Source organism: Liolophura sinensis, chromosome 11 (assembly GCF_032854445.1).
Source record: "Liolophura sinensis isolate JHLJ2023 chromosome 11, CUHK_Ljap_v2, whole genome shotgun sequence".
In the NCBI taxonomy this organism is placed as follows: Eukaryota; Metazoa; Mollusca; class Polyplacophora; order Chitonida; family Chitonidae; genus Liolophura; species Liolophura sinensis.
Window position 1 is genome coordinate 1,174,307 of NC_088305.1, and position 22,783 is coordinate 1,197,089.

Genomic DNA, 22,783 nt, shown 5'->3' on the forward strand with positions numbered 1-22,783 from the left:
TAAAGTTCCCTTCTCGGAATCTTGGTTTGGGGGCATTCAAAACTTTACCACCGCCTTACTCAAATAATGATGACGTGCAATAATGAGTCGGTAAAGAAATTAAAAAAGTATAACTTCAAAATTAACCGAAATGCTAGATGATAAACCAATATTGGGAATTCATGTAAACGGTTTTTATAAATACATTATGTACAAAGGCTTTCGAAATAAAGCAAAAACATAAATGTCTTTTCAACGATATTAATTCAAAATACAATACGAAATGAAACCATGCTTTCCGTTTTATATACCGGTTCCTATTTTTGAATTAGGCGGGAATCGCTGTCATACATAAGCATGGCGGATGCAGAACATGCGTCAAAGTCGCCAGTTGGAGTTTGCTCCGGACGGATACTGCTGTTCGCAGAAGTCAAACAGCTTCTTTCTGCAGTTCAACTTGTCCTTGACACTCAAAAGTACGTAAATGGATAAACCATTTTGCCATGACAAAGCGACTTGGTCTGATTATTCGTCTGACTTTACCCACCTGCTTTGTGTGGGGACAACAACAACAATCAGCATTTCCGAAATAGTAAAACGCTGCCACCAGTGACAGTGATAAAACTTCGCTGAAAAGAACCCTTTGATTTAAATTGTTGTAATCTGTCACTGTCTATAGTGGTAAAGAATGTAAATTTAGGAAACTAAATTTAAATCCGTCCAGGTTTGTTCTACAGAATCATGCCAAACTATAGCCCCGAAAGACACCAGCTCCTTTTCTTATATTGGCCTAGCGTCGTTGGACGGTATTAATTTCGTTCTCAACAAAGGTCCAGGCTGATTCTCTTTTCTCTACGTCGCAATGAAGCTTTGTTAGTTTTGTGTTAACGTCCATGTTCATATTTAGACATCTTTTTCAGTGCCCTGTTTATGCAAATGAAAAATCTACACTGTTGGGTTGTCCCCTCTGAATAATATTCCATCTCTTTGGCTTTTTTTCTGTGACATTTTAATCAGGTTCAACACTGGAGGATTCAGGAATGTCAATATCACATTCACAAATTCCCAGATATCAGTCCAAGTTGATGACAAGACTGTCACCTTCCATTTTGACCAGTTACGTCTCTCCCCCGTTTCCTGTAATGGACTGATCTGCTTGCCTAATGGAGAAATTCAGCTGCGCATGCAAGTATCGGGACCAAACATTGGCTGCCAGGCTAACACGAGTCAGAAGTCTCATCACCAGCGACAGTTGGTGGAAAGGCTGCAAAAGAAATATCATCTCTGTGCCTGCGTGATGTGTGGCCAGAGACTACTGACAAAAGACTGGTAGGTTGAATTATGTCTGCTGCTGTTGACATTGGAATCAATAATAATGTCAGTGATTCATGGAGTGCAGATATACCACATTTATTTTTATGAAATAAGAAGCCTGATGGGAATTACCTCCCTTGTTACATGACAGCAATTATGATGTAATGTGAGATTAGTTTTTGAGGCATGAAACTATGAAAAGTGAGATCTCGCCATTTAAAGCACTCTCTATGTAGGTTCTTTCACAACAGTGACAATTAGTTTCTAGGCAACAGGATGTTTTAAAAAGCCTGCGAGAGCCATGGAAATGTCAAGAAGTCAAGTTTTTCAGCTAAAGTTGACTATACATGTATATCTGACTGGGTTCGCTGAAGCTGACTTGAATTTAATTAAGGACAGGATTTTTAAATAACCTCCAAATGGATTTGGAAAAAATATACAGCGTTAATCAGGGCTTTCCAAATAAGTTTACAAAATCTGGCGAAAAGCTAGACTAGTGATTTCAGTTTTGAACTTGCCATTAACCATTTTATTGGGGTCCCACCTATATGTAGCCACAACCTACTCCTAAAGACGCACCTTTTTAAATGGGAGAGTGACCCAGAGGGAGGTAATTCAGTGTGGCCCTGTTAAATGAGACAAAGTTATATCAGAATCTCAGCAAAGTTGTGGCTTGTCCAGGGCAATAATCAATATTGTCCAAAATTCAGCCAAACTGAACACGTAATGGTTAAAGATTGTGTTTACTTTTATTAATGTTAGGTTTTAAACTGGGTGACTCATGATTTTTATCAGTGGCTTTATTATATATGTAATATAGTAATATATGATTGATTTCACCAAAAATTTGGTGTGTGAAAATGCTCTTTCAGAAGCACATAGAGGACTTAAAAGGACAATTTTTTCTTAAGAAATTAATGAGACGTCACAAAAAACTTTTAATTAGTCTTATCAGGTGGATGAATCAATCCCAGTCAAGCAGTAAGTTGCAAATTAAGCCCAAAACTCAGTATTTTCCAATACTTCCTTGAATTTAACCTGAATTGTGGATCCAGATAAAATGGTCTCTGGTGATTGGCCAAATTCATCACTAGGAGCCACCACCCCCCACGCCCCCCATCCCCCCACCCCACCCCTCACCTCAACCACCCCCTTCCCGTCCATGAGCCATAATCCTAAATGCATATGCATTAGGCATATAGATCTATGAATGCATTTGCCAAATGGACCTTGAAACAAACTATTTCAAGCAAAAGGTAAGTATGTGATGGCACTGATACCCTTGGATGTTTTAAAACCGTTTTAGACGGTTGGAAATTTTTTTTTATAACTTATCAAACTATTTTCCTGGACAGTGTTTAATGGTCTTTCATCCGTTACATACTTAATTTAATTCTAGTGTTTTCTTTGCATTTAAGTAGCTTGTGCTTGTCTCTGACAGTTTGACAACAGGAAGTGTCTCTGTTACTTAAGAGTGTTTATTACCTCTCACATCACATGACTCGCTTCATCCCTACCACTGCCCCAACCATAAACCTTGTTACTGTACTATAAGACAAGTTTACTTTATTGGGGTGCATTAGGTTTACAATAAGTAAAACATATGGCTTTGTTTTCAGCAAATTTAAAAGAGTTCTTCCATTGCCCTCGGAAAATTGGAACGATTTGGCAGATTCTTGGTTCTGTCATCGCCATGACGACCAATCAGGCGCTATCCCGAATACATTATTGCCAAGAGAGTCTGACTGCCTGGTTGGAGAATTGTACTGCCTGATCCACAAGTCCAAATTGGCTGTCAAATCGTATCAGATTTCTGCAAATCATTATCTTCAGTGCTGTAGGTGCAGGAATCCTATTGGAGAGCTCTACAAAGGGAGGCCACTGTGCAAAGGTAGGTTTTCATTCGTTCTTCCAGTCATTGTATTGTGTAGATATATAATGTTTAAGAGCTGTTGTTTAAACAAGACATAAAAATACAATGAAACAATTCTAAAAATCTATTACAAAATGTAACAAAAAGTCTTTCAGTTTGCATTTGTGTCATACCAATCTTGTCCCATTCAGAGCATGTTGTGAAAACATGACATCAGAATAGTCCATTTTGACCCACTTAGAGATCTTACTAATTAAACCTTTTGAAAATATTTATTTCATTCATACTGTTTCTACACTACTACCCCTGACTTGTACATGTATGCATAGACAAGTAAGAAGTAATTGGAACTCTCCTGTGTTGTAAATTAAATCAGCACCATGCTTGGATACATGCTGGATTCTTCTCCGGCCGTTTGTTGAAGGTCTTTCAGCAACCTGTTAAGGGTCTTGGGTTTCCCCCTGGTTTCCTCTTACCATAATGTGTGCCGCCATCGTATAAGCGAAATATTCTTCATTACGGCGTTAAACACCAATGAAATAAATAAACAAATAAAAATCAAGCTTGGATACATAAACAGATGTTTGCAGCTTTCATGTTATGTGCATCTGAAAAAATACATTGTTTCTGTCAATTTCATACATTGATTTAATACAGTATATAACAACAACACATTTCTCCAAAATTTCAAACATTATTGTATACTGTGGTATACTTCAGCAAGGAGTGGTTTTACTGCACTTACAAGGAAAAAGCCAACATCTGGTGTGTACATATTGAGACATCTTCCATTGATGTGGTGTGCATATCATCAGTTCAGAATTACGCTGCCAAAGGCCTGTGGTTCTTCCAGCCGTAAGAATGACAGTTGTCGTGTGTGTGAACAGATCAATTGTATGGTGTTTACACACTACACCGAAACTTAGTATTCTGAGGTTTTGTTATGACCACATTATCAAAGAGCCTCTATTATTATGTAGTCCAGATATAGCCCAGGAAAGCTCGGGACACAAGTATGGCCCAGATATAGCTCAGGACACAAGTGTGGTCCAGATATAGCCCAGGAAGGCTCAGGACACAAGTGTGGTCCAGATATAGCCCAGGAAAGCAAGGGACACAAGTGTGGTGCGGGTATAGCCCAGGAAAGCTCAGGACACAAGTGTTGTCCAGATATAGCCAAGGAACGCTCAGGACACAAGTGTGGTCCAGATATAGCAGAGGGAAGCAAGGGACACAAGTGTGGTCCAGATATAGCCCAGGAAAGCTAGGGACACAAGTGTGGTCCAGAAATAGCCCAGGAAAGCTCAGGACACAAGTGTGGTCCAGATATAGCCCAGGAAAGCTCAGGACACAAATGTGGTCCAGATATAGCCCAGAAAAGCTCAGGACACAAGTGTGGTCTGGATATAGCCCAGAAAAGCTAGGGACACAAGTGTGGTCCTGATATAGCCCAGGAAAGCTCCGGACACAAGTGTGGTCTAGATATAGCCCAGGAAAGCTCAGGACACAAGTGTGGTCCAGATATAGCCCAAGAAAGCTAGGGACACAAGTGTGGTCCGTATATAGCCCAGAAAAGCTCAGGACACAAGTGTGGCCCGTATATAGCCCAGGAATGCTCAGGACACAAGTATGGTCTGGATAAAGCCCAGGAAAGCTTGGGACACAAGTGTGGTCCGGATATAGCCCAGGAAAGCTCGGGACACAAGTGTGGTCCAGATATAGCCCAGCAAAGCTCGGGACACAAGTGTGGTCCGGATATAGCCCAGGAAAGCTAGGGACACAAGTGTGGTCCGGAAATAGCCCAGGAAAGCTCGGGACACAAGTGTGGTCCAGATATAGCTCAGGGAAGCAAGGGACACAATTGTGGTCCTGATATAGCCCAGGAAAGCTAGGGACACAAGTGTGGTCCGGAAATAGCCCAGCAAAGCTCGGGACACAAGTGTGGTCCAGATATAGCTCAGGGAAGCAAGGGACACAAGTGTGGTCCTGATATAGCCCAGAAAAGCTAGGGACACAAGTGTGGCCCAGATATAGCCCAGGAAAGCTCGGGATACAAGTGTGATCCGGATATAGCCCAGGAAAACTAGGGACACAAGTGTGGTCGTGATATAGCTCAGGAAAGCTCGGGACACAAGTGTGGTCTGGATATAGCCCAGAAAAGCTCAGGACACAAGTGTGGTCCAGAAATAGCCCAGAAAAACTCAGGACACAAGTATTAACATTTAGGATGGTGGTCTTGTTTTCCAATCTTTCCAAAGTTATGGACCTGTTACTTAGTCTTGTCCTTCAACTAGCTGGTGTTCGCCTCTGTGGCCATACATCGGGTATCTGCCAGCAACCTGAGCATGGTAGTGGTTTCCCTCGGACTGTGTCTGATCTGCTCTGGGCTTTGTCTGGTTTCCGGTTGTCATGATTATAATGCTGGCTGTTGTGATACAAGTGAAATGTTCTCGATTACACTGTAAAACACCAGTTAAATAAATATGCTAGTCTTGATTCATACAGTTCAGTATGACTTACAGTGAAATAAATAAATGATACAAATAAATGCCAGTGGCAGCCTTTGATTTTGGTATGTAATGCAGAGTGAGGCGTGAAGCATCGAGAAGCATAAAGAATGATTTCTGAACTGTTCTGTGTTCTTCCTCTTTCAGAAAAGGCAGCATGTCTGGAGGAAAAGGTTGTATATCCAGACACAGTAAAACTACATTATCACAGTATTTCACTTTCCAGTGAGGAGAGGAATACACACAGAAAAGCTGTGGAGTTATCAGGCAATGAAAGGTATGAACGTGTTATGATAGGTGAGTATTGGGTTAGAACTCGCTGACAGTGAGAGCTACTGTACCGTGTTACCTGTCAGAAATGTCAGGATCCTCAGGCAGGCGATCAGTAAATTAATCAAAAGTTGAGTAACATTTTTGACAAGCCGAATGATACCGTAGCTATGTCCAAACTCCCCTATCTTCAGCCTGAATGTAAGTTCTAGATCATGCTCCCATAAGTTTATGTCAGCACATCTGTATATACGTATATGTGTATATATTGTATACAGTATCGCAGAGCACTCAAGGCTTATCGTTATTATTAATATTAAAATCCATCAATACCTGTTTTATTTGCCCCAGCTCACTTAAAGCATAAAACATATTTCCCTTCCATCATAATGCGGGCCGCCATTGTAAAAGTGAAATATTCTCTAGTCCGGTATAAAACACTAATCAATCAATCAATCAAATAAATAAATAAAAATAAATCACATAAATACAGAATGTTTTTTGGAACAAAGAAATGAAGAAATCTGAGAAACCTCTTTCCTTAAGCTTTTCACAAACTACACTGTTGCCCAAAATGATGGAATAAAATATTTTGTACCAGATTTTTCCAAATTTGCACCAGATTTTCCCTGAAGATTTTGGGCTACCAAGAAAATTCTAGACAGATTTACCATCTTCGGTTAAAGGTGGAACCATTTGCAATGTTCAAATGTCCAGAGAATGCAAAATGGTGAAAGGAATACAAAACCAGAAGATTTACCTTCAATTGTTGAGATTTAATGTGACCATAAGATTCAAATGAAAACAGATGAATCGATGAATTTGACAAATGGGAATGCACAAATAAAGTCTCAGCAACAGATTAAAAGTTTAGTAACGTGTGTGACCACCTATGGCACGAATGAGGACAGGGAGACGCCGCGGCATGCTATCGACAAGGTTGTTGATGACGTCAACGTGCATGGCGTCCCACTCTTCCCTCAGAGCCTGTGTCAATTCTTGCAGGGTTTGAGGTGCATTGTCCCGGTCCTTGATCGTACGGCCAAGGACATCCTAGGCATGCTCGATGGGTTCATGTCAGGCGAACAAGTTGGCCATGGGAGCTGCTCTACACCCTAATCCCAAAGAAATTGTGTGACGATGTTGGCCCTGTCTGGCCTGGTGTTGTTGTCTTGAAGCCCAAAGTTGTTGCCGTGGACTTGTCTTGCATGTGGCAAACAGTGTTCCTGTAAAATATTCGGATACACGACGGGGTTGATGAAAAGCTCTGTTTTTCTACCATGATGAATGCCACCCCACACCATCACTGAACCGCCACCACCTTGACGGGACTCCCGGACACAGTCATCGTGGAGGTTCTCGCCAGGCAATCTCCGAATCCTTTGTGGTCCATCTTGTCGGTCAAGGATGTATCTGCTTTCGTCAGTGAAGATGATGTGACGCCAATGGCCGACCTGTAACGCCCGATGCCCCCCTAGCCCAAAAGAGTCATACTACACGATGCGGAGCAGTCAGACGTGGACATGTGACCATCCGTCTTGCTTGATGCCCTGAATCAATAAGTCGTCGATTCACGGTTTGGCGTGAAACACGAAATCCCATAGTGTTGCCTCCACAAGAGACGGAGATGGCTGACTGGCATTCTGCGGTTTGTTCAACACAGGTGTATCAGTCTCCTGTCCTGTTGTCTTGTGGTCGAACGTGGACGCCCTGTTGACTTTCCTGACGTTAACTGATGTACCTCTCTGACACGTTTCAGAATCTTAGAGACTGCACTTTGTGATATTCCTGCAAAAGTGGCGATATCGGCCTGTTTAAATCCTTCCCGTCTTAGGGCAACCACTCTCCGATGAATCGCTAGTGGCATAGGAGCAGGCATGACACTGAACTTCTATACCAAAATTTGCGTCCATGAAATCAGGGATGGCCTAAACTTAAGGCCTGTTTATACAGAGGTGCAGCCAGAGAGAAAGTCCGAAAGTTGAATTGTGTCACTTTACATGGCTCTCAACCGAAAGCCCTTCCACGTAACTAAATTTTTGGCTTCCACTTACATAATGGGTCCTTTGTATAATAGTTAGGAAGAGCCGAGTGTATTGCAGGGAGGACCAAATACTGGTACTTTCCAGAAGTGTAACCTGAATTTATTTTATTCCATCATTTTGTGCAACAGTGTAGTTACTCTAACTAAGTTTGAACAGCATTGTACTCCGTTGTACAGCGGAGGTAGTAATCCATTGTACAGCGGAGGTAGTACTGAATTAGACTTCCATGCACTCTTTAAACTTCTCACCTGGAAATTCATTGCCATTGCCACAAGATTTTGTCAAATTTTTTGGGGCCATTTTTAACCAGATTGATTACCGTGGCCTCACCTGTCAAACAGGTAACCTTTCCTTGCCTGTGTGATCAATGTCACTCTGTGCAGTACAAGAGAACAACAGTCGACTCAGCTTGGTCCCCAAACTGTGTAGTCTGACATTATCCCTGCCTGTAATCTGACGTTTATCCCTGCCTGTGTGATCATGTCACTCGTGCAGTACAAGAGAACAACAGTCGACTCAGCTTGGTCCCAAACTGTGTAGTCCTGACATTTATCCCTGCTGTAGTCTGACGTTTATCCCTGCCTGTGTGATCATGTCACTCGTGCAATACAAGAGAACAACAGTCGACTCAGCTTGGTCCCAAACTGTGTAGTCTGATGCTCATCCCTGCCTGTAGTCTGACGTTTATCCCTGCCTGTGTGATCATGTCACTCGTGCAATACAAGAGAACAACAGTCGACTCAGCTTGGTCCCAAACTGTTGTAGCCTGACGCTCATCCCTGCCTGTAGTCTGACGTTTATCCCTGCCTGTGTGATCATGTCACTCGTGCAATACAAGAGAACAACAGTCGACTCAGCTTGATCCAAACTGTGTAGTCTGACGTTCATCCCTGCCTGTAGTCTGATGTTCATCCCTGCTTGTATGATGATGTCACTCGTGCAATACAAGAGAACAACAGTCGACTCAGCTTGGTCCCAAACTGTGTAGTCTGACGCTCATCCCTGCCTGTAGTCTGACGTTTATCCCTGCCTGTGTGATCATGTCACTCGTGCAATACAAGAGAACAACAGTCGACTCAGCTTGGTCCCAAACTGTGTAGTCTAACATTTATCCCTGCCTGTAGCTGACGTTTATCCCTGCCTGTGTGATCATGTCACTCGTGCAGTACAAGAGAACAACAGTCGACTCAGCTTGGTCCCAAACTGTGTAGTCTGACGCTCATCCCTGCCTGCAGTCTGACGTTTACCCCCTGCCTGTGTGATCATGTCACTCATGCAATACAAGAGAACAACAGTCGACTCTGCTTGGGCCCAAACTGTGTAGTCTAACATTCATCCCTGCCTGTAGTCTGACGTTTATTCCTGCCTGTGTGATCATGTCACTCGTGCAATACAAGAGAACAACAGTCAACTCAGCTTGATCCCAAACTGTGTAGTCTGACGTTCATCCCTGCCTGTAGTCTGACGTTTATCCCTGCCTGTGTGATCATGTCACTCGTGCAATACAAGAGAACAACAGTCGACTCAGCTTGATCCCAAACTGTGTAGTCTGACGTTCATCCCTGCCTGTAGTCTGATGTTCATCCCTGCTTGTATGATGATGTCACTCGTGCAATACAAGAGAACAACAGTCGACTCAGCTTGATTCCAAACTGTGTAGTCTGACGCTCATCCCTGCCTGTAGTCTGATGTTCATCCCTGCTTGTATGATGATGTCACTCATGCAATACAAGAGAACAACAGTCAACTCAGCTTGATCCCAAACTGTGTAGTCTGACATTTATCCCTGCCTGTAGTCTGACGTTTATCCCTGCCTGTGTGATCATGTCACTCGTGCAGTACAAGAGAACAACAGTCGACTCAGCTTGGTCCCAAACTGTGTAGTCTGACATTTATCCCTGCCTGTAGTCTGATGTTCATCCCTGCTTGTATGATGATGTCACTCGTGCAATACAAGAGAACAACAGTGGACTCAGCTTGGTCCCAAACTGTGTAGTCTGATGCTCATCCCTGCCTGTAGTCTGACGTTTATCCCTGCCTGTGTGATCATGTCACTCGTGCAATACAAGAGAACAACAGTCGACTCAGCTTGGTCCCAAACTGTGTAGTCTAACATTTATCCCTGCCTGTAGTCTGACGTTTATCCCTGCCTGTGTGATCATGTCACTCGTGCAATACAAGAGAACAACAGTCGACTCAGCTTGGTCCCAAACTGTGTAGTCTAACATTTATCCCTGCCTGTAGTCTGACGTTTATCCCTGCCTGTGTGATCATGTCACTCGTGCAGTACAAGAGAACAACAGTCGACTCAGCTTGGTCCCAAACTGTGTAGTCTGACGCTCATCCCTGCCTGCAGTCTGACGTTTATCCCTGCCTGTGTGATCATGTCACTCGTGCAATACAAGAGAACAACAGTCGACTCAGCTTGGGCCCAAACTGTGTAGTCTAACATTCATCCCTGCCTGTAGTCTGACGTTTATTCCTGCCTGTGTGATCATGTCACTCGTGCAATACAAGAGAACAACAGTCGACTCAGCTTGGTCCCAAACTGTGTAGTCTGACGCTCATCCCTGCCTGTAGTCTGACGTTTATCCCTGCCTATGTGATCATGTCACTCGTGCAATACAAGAGAACAACAGTCGACTCAGCTTGGTCCCAAACTGTGTAGTCTGACGCTCATCCCTGCCTGTAGTCTGATGTTCATCCCTGCTTGTATGATGATGTCACTCGTGCAATACAAGAGAACAACAGTCAACTCAGCTTGATCCCAAACTGTGTAGTCTGAGGTTCATCCCTGCCTGTAGTCTGACGTTTATCCCTGCCTGTGTGATCATGTCACTCGTGCAATACAAGAGAACAACAGTCGACTCAGCTTGATCCCAAACTGTGTAGTCTGACGTTCATCCCTGCCTGTAGTCTGATGTTCATCCCTGCTTGTATGATGATGTCACTCGTGCAATACAAGAGAACAACAGTCGACTCAGCTTGATTCCAAACTGTGTAGTCTGACGCTCATCCCTGCCTGTAGTCTGATGTTCATCCCTGCTTGTATGATGATGTCACTCGTGCAATACAAGAGAACAACAGTCAACTCAGCTTGATCCCAAACTGTGTAGTCTGACATTTATCCCTGCCTGTAGTCTGACGTTTATCCCTGCCTGTGTGATCATGTCACTCGTGCAATACAAGAGAACAACAGTCGACTCAGCTTGATTCCAAACTGTGTAGTCTGACGCTCATCCCTGCCTGTAGTCTGATGTTCATCCCTGCTTGTATGATGATGTCACTCGTGCAATACAAGAGAACAACAGTCGACTCAGCTTGGTCCCAAACTGTGTAGTCTGACGTTCATCCCTGCCTGTGTGATCATGTCACTTGTGCAGTACCAGAGAACAACAGTCGACTCAGCTTGGGTCGAAGTTCCCATTGCTTGTGAAAAGGTAGCCTGTTTGTGAGTTCAAATCCAGTGAAGTTCATTCTGGCTTCATGGAATAAACTTGGTTAATTAAAAGAGTTAACATACAATGTGCTCAGTAAAATCTTCTCCCTCAGTTTTCTGTAGTTCTGTGCTGCTGTTTTACTCATACTATGAATTTAGCCTCCAACTAAAAATCTGTTTTGACAGAATCCATCTAAAGCAAGAAGACTCAAACCTGTCTGACAGAATCCATCTGAAAGAGGAAGACTTCTTGGCCCGATATTTTCTGGATCAGTGTAGAATCTTTACCAGCTATCGCTTCCTGGTCCAGCCTCAAGTGGCCAATCAGAAGCACTGTAAACAATGCTGTCTGGTAGGTACCGCAACCAGCAGAGCTCATTTTCCCCTTTAGGCCATACTAATTTAAACTGTTGTTTTGCGGACAGAATAAATCATATATTAAGCTTATGTCGTACCCTGAGGGTTGGTGCCCAATAACATGGAATGCAATGTTAATGTGAACGTAAAATGTATATATATAGAAAAAAAGATGTAGGACTCAGTTATCACAGAATAGTATGCAAAAAACCTCTATCAAGTTTTGAAAGCCAGGAAGATGAAATTCATAACTGGGAATATGGCACTGAGAAGACCTTATGAACTTGGCCAATCACTAGCGCTAAAAGCGTCACATGATAATTGGCTGTCATGTCAAAAAACCTATTAGCTCTCAATTGTCCCTGTGGTTTCTTATAGTGGATAGAAAGCTATAGATGCAAGTAATTGGATTTTGCAGTTTAACAGATGCATGCACTGATGCATTTTGAACCACATATTTATGAGCAGGGAACTGAGAACGGCTGCCTGTGTCACAGTGCGCACATGTTGGGCAGGATGCTGCAGTAACGTGTCAGGGTGAGCAGGCAAGAAAACAGCCTTGCAAGAGTCTTTGCTTGTATGAAGAAAAGTATTGTGACTTTGCAGTATTTTTCCTTAGCAAAGTCAGATTTAGTATGAAAATATCTTTCCAAAAGCTGAATGAAAGAGCCTATTAGCAGTCAGAAGGTCCTGCTGTGTTTGGTAAATTTAGGTCAGTTTCCATAGCCATTTTATGTCCATTTAGGTCAATATCCATGGCAATTTAGGTCAGTTTCCATGACTATTTCATGTCCATTTAGGTCAGTATCCATGGCAATTTAGGTCAGTTTGCATGGCCATTTCATGTCGATTTAGGTCAGTATCCATGGCCATTTAGGTCAGTATCCATGGCCATTTCTTGTCGATTTAGGCCAGTTTCCATGGCCATTTAGGTCAGTTTCCATGGCCATTTCATGTCCATTTAGGTCAGTATCCATGGCCATTTAGGTCAGTATCCATGGTCATTTAGGTCTGCTGTCATGTCCATTTTCTCCATCATTTGTCTGCTCTAAATTACCTGTTGTGAAACTTTTTCCATAACCCATGTGGCACAGGTGATCAGATGTAGTTGACTAACATTTTTTCACAGGTCACATGATACTGTAGGTATTTTTTACCCTTTAGTGATAGAAGAATTCGAACTCAACACTCCCTTTATCGATGGTATGTATAACCATTCAATTCACACACCCCCGCCCCCGGCCTTCCTAAGTGTTCACAATTTTGTAGTTATCCAGTCCACCTAGCCATCTGCTTTTTCCTACAGGTATGGCTGCTAGATGGAGATGCATTGATGTACAGTCAAGAGGTAGCGTTGAGGTCAGAGGTGACAGAGGTCAAACAGACAACTGTGGTCAAGGTGCTATACAGGGCTTACTTCCAAACCGCTCACAGGTGTGTGGTGTCAAACATAAAAATACTCTCCTCAGATTCATTCATTTCACTGTATTTAATCATTAAAAGGTGATAAAAACTGTTTTCCAGCTATTAATTTAAACTGCCTGCAACTTTCAGCTTCCATCTGTTTAGAGATGTTACTCGGCCATAGTAGTGCTTGTTGTGCAACCCGAATCTGCTGAGCCTTGTTTCACACCGAGTCAGATCACAGAAATGCACATCATTCGAGTAATTTGACGCGGTACAAAACAGTGTTCAGTGGTATCGGCTGACACAATAAACACCAAAGCAAAGGTTTACCTCAAGAAAGTCTGCTAACAAAAAAAAATGAAGAAATGTGACAACAAACGACACATTTCATGCTACCGTGCTCTTTCACTCCTTCCACAGAGGTCATAGATTTTAAATCAATCACTGACAAGCCTCGATGTAAATCATAAAAACAAATCTAATGAGTAAACAAAATCCAATCAGGATAAACCGCATGAAATAATATTATTCAGAGAGGTAAACGTACCAAGCAGTGTGTTTGCATAACACACTCGATGTTGTTTGAAAGGTTGTCTCTATACGTATATATGCTGCCAGCAACCTGCGAATGGTCGTGGGTTTCCTCCGGCTGTGCCCGGTTTCCTCCAACCATAATGCCGGTCGTCGTTGTATAAGTGAAATATTCTTGAGTACGGCGTAAAACACCAATCAAAAAAAAAAAAAATCTAAACGTATATATGCACAATGCGTACAACTAACGAGAGTAGAAATCATATTAGCCATAGTTTTTGTCTTTTGTTGTTTTTGTTTTTTTTTGTTGGGGATGGGGGAAAGGGGTGTTAATTTACAAAGATATTTTTTATGTATTTTATAATGACAGCTGAGTAATGGACGCAGTATTCTGTGTATGGGAGAAGAAAATTGTCCAAAAACAGTAAGTTCAAGTCCTGCTGATGTTGGTTTCCTCTCCAGTTGTACAAGGAAGATCTGTCTGCAACCTGTGGATAGTCATAGGTTTCCGCCAGGGTCAGCCTCTCAAGATGCTGGCCGCCAAAAATACCAATCAAATAAATATATATAAACAAGGAAATGAAAACAGTAAGTATAGTTGGGGAAGTCCTCCTACGTTGCAGATATGTAACTTATTTTCATGTTAACAAAAAGTTTCTGAAAAATTGCTTCTTAAGTATTTTTGTGACATAATCAATAAGTTTAAGTTGTTATATTTAGAGTTTTCTGTTCCATTATGCCTGAAGAATAGTGCATGGATGGGAAAAATCTGAAGTGAACTGTAACCACTCCTACATGTGCACGGGTAATCAGACATGTGCACGGCTAATCAGACGTGTGCACGGCTAATCAGAAGTGTGCACGGCTAATCAGAAGTGTGCACGGCTAATCAGAAGTGTGCACGGCTAATCAGACGTGTGCACGGCTAATCAGAAGTGTGCACGGGTAGTCCGACGGGCTTCAGGTTATCAGACATGCTTAGAGTAATTAGACATGCTTAGGGTAATCAGATGTGCTTTGGGTAATCAGATGTCCTTAGGGTAATCAGACATGAGTTAATAGGAAATAGTGGGACGGGTTTGCTTAGAGGTTATGCAAAATTAGATTTGAGGGGGAAGATAGTGGGTTAACGTATGTCAGAATTGTCAAATTTTCCAGTTAAATACGCTGGGTTTGATATGTTAGTTTGAGACCTACCAACCAAAGGTAACCGTGTGTGTGTCAGAATTGTGTGTAAGGTGTCAAATTTTCCAGTTTAACACATTGTGGGTTTGATATGTAAGTTTGAGACCTACCAACCAAAGGTAACTGTGTGTGTGTGTCAGATTTGTGTGTAAGGTGTCAAATTTTCCAGTTTAACACATTGTGGGTTTGATATGTAAGTTTGAGACCTACCAACCAAAGGTAACCGTGTGTGTGTCAGAATTGTCAAATTTTCCAGTTTAACACATTGTGGGTTTGATATGTAAGTTTGAGACCTACCAACCAAAGGTAATCGTGTGTGTGTCAGAATTGTATGTAAGGTGTCAAATTTTCCAGTTTAACACATTGTGGGTTTAATATGTAATGTTGAGACCTACCAACCAAAGGTAACCGTGTGTGTGTCAGAATTGTCAAATTTTCCAGTTTAACACATTGTGGGTTTGTTATGTAAGTTTGAGACCTACCAACCAAAGGTAATCGTGTGTGTGTCAGAATTGTATGTAAGGTGTCAAATTTTCCAGTTTAACACATTGTGGGTTTAATATGTAATGTTGAGACCTACCAACCAAAGGTAACCGTGTGTGTGTCAGAATTGTCAAATTTTTCAGTTTAACACACTGGGTTTAATATGTAATTTTGAGACCTACCAACCAAACGTTACCATAGAAAGTACTCATTCACACCTCTCCCAATGACATAAAAGCTAAATGAATATATTTACCTTTGTTCAGTTGTCCAGGGCAGAAGAATTGTGCTGACCCTTACAAGACGTGGAGAAAAGACCGAACTGTCCATGATATAGAGCTGCCGCACTCTTTATACATCGCCTTTCTTACCTCCCTTGTCAGAAACACACGACATCTCCCCTCCTCCCTGCGCTACCTGAATGGCTTCCATGTAAGTATCACCTGGGAAATAACCCCCATGGCACACTGGTAGGCACAGAGAAAACCTGTAAACTGTTCATTAGCAGATGCTCCAAATCACATTGAACTTTCCTTTGGTTTCATTCAGTCAAATGAAAGTGTTTTACATGAATTGCCAGTTTTTTATTTTTGTAAATGTTTGTATGTTTCTTATTTTTTTTTTCTTTTTCAGGTGGGTTATCTTCACAAGTTGCCAGCAAGCGTCACCTGACAATGACTGCAGACTTGCCTTCTTTCCTTCCACATTCTCCAAACCTGACACCAACAGCCATCCACATTCTCCTGGCCTGACACCAACAGCCATCCAGATTCTCCTGACCTGACACCAACAGCCATCCACATTCTCCTGGCCTGACACCAACAGCCATCCACATTCTCCTGACCTGTCACCAACAGCCATCCAAATTCTCCTGGCCTGACACCAACAGCCATCCAATTTCTCCCGGCCTGACACCAACAGCCATCCAAATTCTCTTGGCCTGACACCAACAGCCATCCAAATTCTCCTGCCCTGACACCAACAGCCATCCAAATTCTCCTGCCCTGACACCAACAGCCATCCAGATTCTCCTGGCCTGACACCAACAGCCATCCACATTCTCCTGGCCTGACACCAACAGCCATCCAAATTCTCCTGCCCTGACACCAACAGCCATCCAGATTCTCTTGGCCTGACACCAACAGCCATCCACATTCTCCTGGCCTGACACCAACAGCCATCCACATTCTCCTGACCTGTCACCAACAGCCATCCAAATTCTCCTGGCCTGACACCAACAGCCATCCAAATTCTCCAGGCCTGACACCAACAGCCATCCAAATTCTCCCGGCCTAACACCAACAGCCATCCACATTCTCCCGGCCTAACACCAACAGCCATCCACTTTCTCCTGGCCTGACACCAACAGCCATCCACTTTCTCCTGGCCTGTCACCAACAGCCATCCAAATTCTCCTGGCCTGACACCAACAGCCAACCACTTTCTCCTGGCCTGACACCAACAGCCATCCACTTTCTCCTGGCCTGTCACCAACAGCCATCCAAATTCTCCTGGCCTGACACCAACAGCCATCCACTTTCTCCTGGCCTGTCACCAACAGCCATCCAAATTCTCCTGCCTGACACCAACAGCCATCCACTTTCTCCTGGCCTGTCACCAACAGCCATCCAAATTCTCCTGGCCTGACACCAACAGCCATCCACTTTCTCCTGGCCTGTCACCAACAGCCATCCAAATTCTCCTGGCCTAACACCAACAGCCATCCACTTTCTCCTGGCCTGACACCAACAGCCATCCACTTTCTCCTGGCCTGATAACAACCAGATGTATAAATTGTCGCTCCTTACACCAACAGCCTACGGAATTCTCTCAATCTTACACAAGTGACCTACCGAATTCTCCCAACAACCGTCCAGCTTCACCCATCCTGTCACTGTACATTTTAGTTTTCTCCATAACCAGTTGCATATTTTGGCTTTCTCATGAACCTAACACCAACTGCCCATCTGGGCTCTCTCATGAACCGGACACAAACTGCCTATTTTGGTTTTCTCATGAACCTGACACCATCTGCCCGTCTTGGCTTTTCCTTTAACCTGACACCAACTGTCTATCTTGGCTCTCTCCTTAACCTGACATCAACTGTCTATCTTGGCTCTCTCCTTAACCTGACACCAACTGTCTATCTTGGCTCTCTCCTTAACCTGACACCAATTGCCTATCTTGGCTCTCTCCTTAACCTGACACCAGCTGCCTATTTTGGCTCTCTCCTTAACCTGACACCAGCTACCTATTTTCTTCTCTCTCCTTAACCTGACACCAGCTGCCTATTTTGGCTCTCTCCTTAACCTGACACCAGCTGCCTATTTTGGCTCTCTCCTTAACCTGACACCAACTGCCCATCTTGGCTTTTCCTTTAACCTGACGCCAACTGTATATTGGCTCTCTCCTTAACCTGACACCAATTGCCTATCTTGGCTCTCTCCTTAACCTGACACCAACTGTCTATCTTGGCTCTCTCCTTAAGCTGACACCAGCTGCCTATCTTGGCTCTCTCCTTAACCTGACACCAACTGTCTATCTTGGCTCTCTCCTTAACCTGACACCAACTGTCTATCTTGGCTCTCTCCTTAAGCTGACACCAGCTGCCTATTTTGGCTATCTCCTTAACCTGACACCAACTGTCTATCTTGGCTCTCTCCTTAACCTGACACCAATTGCCTATCTTGGCTCTCTCCTTAACCTGACACCAGCTGCCTATTTTGGCTCTCTCCTTAACCTGACACCAGCTGCCTATTTTGGCTCTCTCCTTAACCTGACACCAGCTGCCTATTTTGGCTCTCTCCTTAACCTGACACCAGCTGCCTATCTTGGCTCTCTCCTTAACCTGACACCAGTTGCCTATTTTGGCTCTCTCCTTAACCTGACACCAGCTGCCTATTTTGGCTCTCTCCTTAACCTGACACCAGCTGCCTATTTTGGCTCTCTCCTTAACCTGACACCAGCTGCCTATTTTGACCTTCATCATTAATATTTTTAGATCATTTGGTCATGTTTCATTTTTCTGGGTCTTCTCAGAACTGGATTTACTTAGCTCTTTTAATAATTTGAAGGAATATATCTTTGTTAGTCGTTCAAGTAAATCCTTGTGTCAGTAAGCCAGTTTATTCATCAGACAGAGAATTTTGTATGTGCATGAAAAACATTCATCAATGTTGGAAATTGTGTTCGAATCTTAAGCGTCAGCCAATGTAAACAATGGAAGAGGCTACTGAGCTCTGCCAGTTCTGAATAACTCAAGTGATAGACAGTGGTGAGGGAGTTGTCTCCCTTTAGCAGCAGAGCACATAACATTAGCTTTGCTGGAAATAATTTCACACCCAACTACCTGTGTTGTTCTTCATTAATCACAGTGAGATTGACCAAACATTGATCATGCAATGTCCAAAAGTGAGGTGTGAGACACATGTAATTTGGCATTTGTTACATTCATAATTCCCCTGCCATTTTTAGACAGTGACACAAAGTTTTGCTTTATGTGTTCCTATTAAAGGTGCTGTCCTATTTTGCATTCATGTTTTCTCTTGAATTGTCATGAATCCGTGAACTTCCTTTTCCTCTGCGACTAAACGCACCATTTCGTTTTTTTCAGCAGATTCTGCCATTCAAACAGAATGTATTAAATCAGGGATTATACACATTTGGTTTTCTGTTGATTTTAAGAAATCATCATTGTCATGCAAAGGGAGATCCACGTGGAATTTTATTTTTTTTTAATAAACACTTTTGTTGACTCAGTGGACTGGTGAATCTCTGAAGAGAATTTGCTGTGCAATAAAAAGTCATGTTGTACTGACAGGCAGTTCTTGTTTATCCATTCCCACAGCCCTGGCTGCAGGATCAAGAAGCAATCTTAGTCATGTTGTACTGACAGGTTCCTCTTGTTTATCCATTCCACAGCCCTGGCTGCAGGATCAAGAAGCAATCTTAGTCATGTTGTACTGACAGGTTCCTCTTGTTTATCCATTCCCACAGCCCTGGCTGCAGGATCAAGAAGCAATCTTAGACTAATAAAGTCTAAATTTTATTCATTAAATTTGGTATGTTCCTTTCTGTTATTTTAGCTGAAATTTTTTGTGCAATGACTTTCAGAGAATTTAGGTTGTTTAGCAATATTTTGACCTTGTTACAATCGAAATAAAAATTTTAAAGTGATATAAAATTTTGACTTAATTGTAAGATGGCTTAGTGATCCCGTGGCCTGGTGGTTAGGTTGAAAAAGAAGAAATCCCTCTTCGAAATCTGAAATCGGAAAGCCTGTAACACGAACTGCATAAAAAGCACCGTCATCCATATATTCCACAGGTTGACTACTGATTCAAGTAAACCCGAATCTAAGTGTATAGGCTTCAAGTCTGATGTGGTCGTGGGTTTGCAGTATAGTAATGCACACGTTCCAGAAAGAGTAAGGCGATCAAAGGTTGGTTTTAAGTGAACGCTTCGAATTTTTAGCTCGCAGTACAAAATCCACGCATAGCGTGTGTCATACCCAAAGTGTATGTTGTACTTATGCGGGATAAACTCCGGACTATGAGTGTCAGAATTAGATACGTGGGAAAACTTAACCAATACACTGACATCATCAATATTAGTAACCTGAACCACTTACTATGTTAGCTCTAAATCTATACCTGCCATCGCCGCTGATGGCGTTGGCGTGAGGCCAGAAATTTCTAACACGGGTATGGCACTAAATATTTGAATATTCCTCCAGTGGTTCCTCTGAGCTTTTTTATTACACGTCGACCAACGGCTTTATCATATTTGCAAATATTGGGCCTCCGTGACCAAGGGGATTAGCACACCAGTGCCCTTTCGGATAACGGCCTCCACCCTACGTTTCTTCCGTCCAGTCAGACCTCGGATCTGCTCATGAGTCTTACAGTCCAGTTTTGAAACCGTTAGAACAGAAAAATTATCAGGATTGGAATCTGAAGTCAGTGGCTTCGGTGACCTTTTCGTGTTGTAGCACCTTAGCTCACGCGACTGTGCGACTAGCTTCCGGCTGCATCATACCGTATTCTCCTGTCTCGACCGAGTCGATGAACGGACCGGAAGCAAGAACAAGAGATCCAAGCAGCTGGTCAAATAGACTTGACCCTCTTACACCATGAACTCGTGGTCAACTAGATTTGACCGTCTCAGGCCATGATCTTCTGGCCAAGTGGACTGGACCGTCTCAGACGGCGAACTTTTGACCAAACGGACGACCATCTCAGACAACGATTTCTTGGCCAAAGGAACGTGGTCAAATGGTCTTGACCGACTCAGACCAAGAACCCTTGGCTAACAAGATCCCAACTGTTGCCTTTGTGCCCACGCGTGCACGGCTTGTCTGGCACATTGTACCTGGAAAGGTGAGGCGGTTTTCCTACCCGATTTACCACACTCGTACAGCAGAAGTATTCCTGAAAGCGATCATCAACAATGAAATTGGAATTGGTGTTCCACTGTAAGTCGATGATCACAAGGCTCGTTTCCAAAACAACCTAAAACACAAGTTCCCAAGGGTATATGTAAGAAATAATTGTATATGTATAGTAAATGAAGCTGGCAGCGTGCAAGGGGAAAGCAGTCATCAGTTTAAAGGATGCTGGGAAGACATTCAACATTCTAGGTTTGATCTGCAAATCGGATTTTAGACATGTGACATTTTTAATGATCTCGTGGTGGCATACAGATAAACAGGTATATGTAGGCCATGTCTCGGTAACGCTATGATTGCAACTGTTCATTACAGCACTATACAGATTTAATAATTTACCTTCCCCCTGCCTCTGCCCGGTTTCCTCCCATCATATTGCTGGCCGCCGTCGTTTGAAATATTCTTCAGGACGGCATAGAACACCAATCAAATATAGAAATAAATACACAAAAAATAATTTACGATGTATTTGAACAGTCATCAAAGTGATAAGATCCGGGCAGTGTATTTGGAGGAAAAAGAGCTGGTTGGGGGTGCGGGGGGGACCAACGACCATCCGCAGGTTGCTGACAGACATTCCCATGTCGAATGAGCAATTAAACTGCCAGAATCCGCAACAGCGTCCAATCAACTTCCTTTCGTATGTTCGTTCTATAGGTCAATACTACACCCTTGACTGGAAAAGCCTGGTTCATTGGGTTGAAGCACCAGACGTTCGATGAAGAGACAATCCTAAACGGCCACTATATCTCTATTACTAGAGTATTTATTCTCTGACCCATATTGTACGCCGATTGCCGCAGATGGTCCTTAGAGACGCAATCTGCCTCTAATCCCCTAATATCGATAAAGTGCGCTGCGTGCGTTTGAGATTGTCAGCTTTTTCTTATCGGCGTGTGTAACCACCTGTGCGCTGCTTTGACCAGATCAAATCAGACATGTGACGTCCATGCTTCTACCACCACACCCACATATGATGTCGATCTGTCAGACAAATGACTGTGTACAGGAGATCGCAACTATGCTAAAGACCTGGCCCATTTTTACAAAGATGTTGCACTGGTACGATCTAGCACATATAGGACAATGGTACGGTAATAGCGACGTACAAAATATCGCACGACAAATGTGCCCTAAAAAATGTCGTACGCCGCTTTGTGAAAGTAAACCCTGAAGCCTTAGATTGCATACACCCAACCATGGCTGTGTCATACAGTAATGTGCATGTGTTTTTATAAACTTGGGGGCGGGCTGCGACCAAGTGGTTTAAAGAAAAAAGAAAGCAACAGACCAAATGTATGTGATGTCACGCAAGTGCTGTTCTGCGCTTTAGTCAAATGATCAAGAATGGGTTACGAGTGACGCTACACTGTGTTTCCGGTTTCTCTAACATGGAGTACGTGTCATGGGCCTGCAAGAATTCAAGATTAAAAGCTGATTGATACAGTTAGATCTACCAAGCACGTCATAGCGAAATGGTTGTGGATGTTTAAGTTTGTTTCCATTCCTTTATTTGGAGGTATTAGGACACACAGAATGCGGGTTAATCAAACCGGGTCATGGACAGGGTATGTCTCCCACCAGTACGGTTTGCATGTCTGGACATGTAAAGTTGGTCAGCAACTTTCCCAAGGTCAGTGATTTACCCCGGATATATTCTGATTTCCTTCACCAAGAAACACTAAAACTAGCCTCCATCGCTTGAAATATTACTCACATTATATATTGCTTTGAACTATGGAACTACGGATAAGGCCAACATCGTACCATCGTTCCACCGCACTATCATGCCAAGCGATCCTATCATCGTACCATCGTTCCATCGCACTATCATACCAAGCGATCCTATCATCGTACCATCGTTCCACCGCACTATCATACCAAGCGATCCTATCATCGTACCATCGTTCCACCGCATTATGATGCCAAGCGATCCTAGCATCGTAC

General features: G+C 43.0%; 2 protein-coding genes across 2 annotated transcripts; one reads left to right on the forward strand and one right to left on the reverse strand.

Moving 5' to 3' along the window:
* Positions 1-336: 336 nt before the first annotated feature.
* LOC135477736 (E3 ubiquitin-protein ligase E3D-like) lies at positions 337-16,062 on the forward strand. The gene is made up of 8 exons (XM_064757930.1): positions 337-455; positions 997-1,308; positions 2,913-3,184; positions 5,821-5,950; positions 11,614-11,779; positions 13,091-13,218; positions 15,657-15,822; positions 16,024-16,062. Exons 1-8 carry the CDS (start codon positions 337-339, stop codon positions 16,060-16,062), a joined length of 1,332 nt encoding a protein of 443 aa, XP_064614000.1.
* A 1,427-nt stretch (positions 16,063-17,489) lies between these two features.
* On the reverse strand, positions 17,490-19,202 carry LOC135477739 (uncharacterized). The gene is made up of 2 exons (XM_064757934.1): positions 17,773-19,202; positions 17,490-17,674 (listed from the first exon to the last, which is right to left on the reverse strand). Exons 1-2 carry the CDS (start codon positions 18,377-18,379, stop codon positions 17,490-17,492), a joined length of 792 nt encoding a protein of 263 aa, XP_064614004.1. The 5' UTR covers positions 18,380-19,202.
* Positions 19,203-22,783: the final 3,581 nt, after the last annotated feature.